General features: G+C 37.2%; 1 protein-coding gene across 1 annotated transcript; it reads left to right on the top strand.

Annotated features, from left to right (window-relative positions):
• Positions 1-3181: 3181 nt before the first annotated feature.
• On the top strand, positions 3182-4507 carry LOC143607627 (beta-galactosidase-like; the record flags this gene model as incomplete). The annotated part of the gene is made up of 6 exons (XM_077083003.1): positions 3182-3192; positions 3275-3365; positions 3458-3630; positions 3714-3823; positions 3952-4061; positions 4499-4507. Coding segments are annotated over 6 exons (504 nt in total), but the record flags the coding sequence as incomplete, so codon positions are not given.
• Positions 4508-4729: the final 222 nt, after the last annotated feature.

Raw genomic sequence — 4729 nt, 5'->3', positions numbered from 1 at the left:
AAAAACCCTTATATGAATACAAATTAACAAATATAAAACCTTTAAGCCGATAACCTATCCACATAATATTTAATTATTTTCTATTAATACATAATCGAACATAAATAAACAGACATAAACGAACGTTCATGAACATAAATGGACGAACAGAACATGTGTTCATGTTCGTTCGTTTATTAAATAAACGAACATAAGCGAACTTTCCGCCGAACGGTTCACGAAAGTTTACTGAACGTTTGGTTCATTTACAGGCCTAATTTTGGTTACTAGTCTTGAATGATTTTTTCTATTTAAGTTATGTATTAACATGACGATTGACGACTGACGAGACAGATGTTACAATAAGGCCCGCCACACAAATGATTTGAACCACTTAAGGTTGAGCCTGGGCCCATGCATAGAATAATGCTCAATAATAACAAAGCCCAAGAAAATTGAAACCAATCTTCTGAGTTCTGACCATAGGGCCATAGGGGCACAAATTTGGTATTTTCATAAACTAGAACCGTGTAGGAACCGATTCCAGGTATGATCATCAAAAGTCAAAATCGGGTTAGGTAGGAACTGGTTCCGGGCATTTGACCGGGCTTTCCGGTTTTTTTTTTCAGGTTTCGGGTAGGGTCGGGTCGGGTTGGGTTTTGACCGGGAATCTCCTGTTCTGATGGGTCTAGGTTGGTTCTGGTTCCGGGTATGGCTCCGGGGAGAAATCCTATGCTGGGTCATACCTGCGAGTCGGGTACGGGTAGGAACCGGTTCACGTTGGGTTCGAAACTGGGTATCTTGTGCATTCTGACCCTAAATATATTGACCAGTTGGGGCCATGTTAGATTTTTTTACAACGAACAAATCTTCCATAATTTCTCTGTTCCCGATTACTAAATGAAAGAAAAGAAGGGAAATGAGTTTGAGGAGAGAAGAAAGTGAAAAAAAGAAAGTTATAATTTGATTTGGTGTTCCAATGTTAAAACAAAGATTTGGTGTTCTGGAGTTTGAAAGAAAGAAAAAGAAATTCAAGATTTTATGCGTTACCGAGTTAAAGAGAGGAGGAAAGAAAAACGGTGCGTAGTTTTTAATAATTGGTTGAGGGTAATTTGGGATTTTTCAAATAGGTTCATTTCTTTTCTCTTTATTTTCTTTCAACTTTCTTTAAAAAAATCTCAAATCCTTTCCTTTTTCTCTCTACGTTAGGCCGGGGGAATGAATAGAAAATCGTCAAATATCAACATTTAACACAATAATTGGAATAAGCACTCCGAAGTAGGGGTGCGTAAACGAGCACAAACCAGTTTTAGCACAAACCGGTTCATGTTGAAATCAGTTCCTAAAGAAATAATCCGAATGTGTTAGCCTAAGCAAGTTCATTTTGAAACCATTTTCTAAGAGAAATAAGCCAAACTAATAGGAACTAGCTCGGATCAGTTTCAAACTGGTTCCAACAGTTCCAAACATGTTTCAACGGCTATAAACCCAAGCCGGTTATAAACCAGCAGATAAAATCGGTTTCAAACCCGACTGGTTACGCTATCAGTTTTCAAATCGGTTTCAATCCCAAACCGGGTTCTTTTACCTTCAAAGCCCCTAACCAATCAAAGGATGTCTAGAATAAAATAAAACACCAAGAAGTTTGTTGTTTGTTTGCCAATGGTTTTATTATAATCTCTACTTGTGGAACAACCTCAGGGAATATGGTGGAAGGCTTTTGTTTGTGCAGGTTCTTGTCTCTTGGCCCATTGCCCATTGAGTTTTGGATAAAAAGTCAATCAAAACTTCTTCCATTAGAATTGTTCATGATTACTTAAGTTATGTGTTAGTTGATTATTATCACTTTCCACTATTCTTTTGGCTTCATAATTCCCAAGGACAAACACCATGTGACAATCTGTGTAACATTGATGATGGATTTGACTTGCGAATGGTATGCACTTGTGTTTTTATATTCTTCTCCTTGTAATTGCTACATAGAAGTCACATTTATTTTATTAATAATAATAATATTAATAAAATAATTTATATCGGAGCCTTTATCCCCGTCTTTCTAATTTAACTAAAAAACATGTTGATATATTAACTCGCTTAAAAGCAAAACAAAAAACTTACCAACTTGTTTATAGGCTTATAGCCCATTTACAGCTTTTTTGTAATCCGTCAACTCATTTACAATCCATCGACCTGTTTGATTTATTTAGATAAAAAGAGTTACATGATTATAAATATGTCTAGATTAAGGTCGATGTCTATTAATAAAAGGATATGTGTATAACTTATTAACTAGTGTTCATATATCACTCACTCTGTAAACGCCACACCTTCTAACTAAGTCATCTAGCGTCCATTGTGCAAAGGTTTGAGGTGGATGTCACCACCACGTCTACTTCATGTGTTTCTGTTGAAGGCTAATGTTTATTTTCGTTCTTTCACGATGAGACAATATTTTTAAATAAAATAAAATAGAAAGTTATCTATCTATTCTAATAAATAAGCACTAGCTGATGCCACCTGTCATCTTCTTAGCCACTTTCCCCAATTTTAACTCATTTTCATAAAATGGTATCTCATTCGGTTCAACCCACTCCAATACAACCCGCTCCAATAGAAATAACTAGATCCAGTTTTTTCATTCTTTTTTTGTTTTCATCAACCCTAATTCCAGTTCGTCTATCCCGCTAGCATCTACGCCATCGCCATCGCAATCACCGTTCCTCAGTTCCGCTAGCACCTACGCCATCGCCACCGCCGTATCCTCCTTCATCGCCACCGTTCGTCGCCTCCTTCATCGCCACCGGCCAGCTACGCCATCGCCATCGCAATCGTCGTTCCTCTATTCCGTTAGCACCTACGGCATTGCCTCCGCCGTATCCTCCTTCATCACCACCGTCGTCGCCTCCTTCATCGCCACCGCCGTCGCCGCCTCTCTTCCGTAGCCACCTATTTTATACGCGCCATCACCGTCGCCACCTACTCATCTCTTCCATAGTTCACTCTATGTTAAAGGTATACTCCTTAACTATGTAATTGAAATTATGGAATGCAAAATACTTGATAAAGTTGTTGGTATATGTTGAATAGAACTGGTTAAATGAAATTTGATGTGTTCTTTGTAATCTTCTTTGTTGTTTTGGCATTTTAATTGGAATTGCTCTTTGTTGTTGCCTGCCTTGCATAATTGCCATTTTGTATGCAGTTGCTGGGCAGGTGAGAACGGCATAATGTTATTATCTTTTTTTAATTTTTATATTTATCGTGACCTTGTTTAGCATATTATGGTAATATACAGGAAGGTACTATTAGCATTCTTCATGACCTTCCTCCTTGGTCTATTAGCATTCTTCATGACTGCAAAGATGAGAGTTTTCAACACTGCAAAGGTAAGAAAATTACCCTTCTACCCTTTTAAATTGCATAATATCAACTTTCGAAACACTAAAACTGTCATGATATTGGGCTGTTTAATTTGTAGGTTAAAGCTCCAAGCACACAAAAAAAGATGACAACCATTGCAACTTTTGATTGGCAATCGTATGATGAAGAAGCTCCGTCTTCTGATGGCGGTGATACGTTTGCAATGTCGGGGTTGTACGAGCAGTTAAATGTAACTAGAGATGCTTCTGATTACTTGTGGTACCTTACAGAGTGAGTATTAATGATTTGTTGTTATTATTATAATTATTATTATTATAAAAGTTTAACTGTTTTGTATTTATTGGATTTTACAGAATAGATATATCGCCAAACGAACAGTTTTTTACAAACGGACAGCTTCCCGTACTGAAAATTATGTCAGCAGGGCACGCTCTGCATATCTTTATCAGCAACCAACTCGTAGGTAAATCTCACTTTTGATAAGAATTAACCTTAAACCGGATGGGCTAAACGGGCTGGCCCGTTGGGTCGGGTGATGGGTCAAGACGGGTTTGCGTTGAAATTGTCACATCTTGTTTGGTCATATTACAGGAACAGTCTGGGGATCACTAAAAAACCAGAAATTAACGTTTAGTCAAAATGTTAAGTTGAGAACAGGCGTTAACAAGATTTCTATGCTAAGTGTTTCTGTAGGTCCTGCGGTTAGTTGTTGCACTTTTTTTTTTGTCAACATATAAAAACATTTAACTAAATTATTTAATCACCGTTTTAGAACGTCGGCACGCACTTCGAGAACTACAATGTCGGCACACACTTCAAGAACTACGATAGTATTAGGGGTGTTCATCGGATCGGATAACGGGTTATTCGGTTCGGATTGTTCAGATTGAAAATTTTGGAACTCTATCCGAAATCCTATCCGATCCGAATTAGGAACATTCCTATCCGATCCGAATTGAATTCGGATGGATTCGGATCGGATTCGGATAATCCGAAATTATCCGAATAATCCATATAACAAATATACAAACTTAAGTTTTATTAAATAAAAATAAAACACTACAAGCACAAGGAAGTTAAATAGTGTTAGAGAGTATAACGACAGAGTGTTATGACATTTTTATCTATGGTGTGTTAGGTTGATTGAACGAATAATGAACTTATGGTTATAAAGTTATTGTAAATGTTAATAGACCTGGCTATATACACTAATAACATGTTATATATTCGGATTATTCGGGTATCCGAATAATCCGAACTATCCGGAATTCTTTGAAATCTATATCCGAATCCAAAGAAGAATTCGGATCGGATTATTCGGGTTTCGGTTTCGGTTCGGATTCCGGTTTTTTTCGGATTTCGGATTCCT

Source organism: Bidens hawaiensis, unplaced genomic scaffold (genome assembly GCF_021521415.1).
Source record: "Bidens hawaiensis isolate Kalapana, Puna unplaced genomic scaffold, B.hawaiensis_p1.1 tig00084289_1, whole genome shotgun sequence".
Classification (NCBI taxonomy): domain Eukaryota; kingdom Viridiplantae; phylum Streptophyta; class Magnoliopsida; order Asterales; family Asteraceae; genus Bidens; species Bidens hawaiensis.
This window is presented reverse-complemented; position numbering and strand designations above follow the sequence as displayed.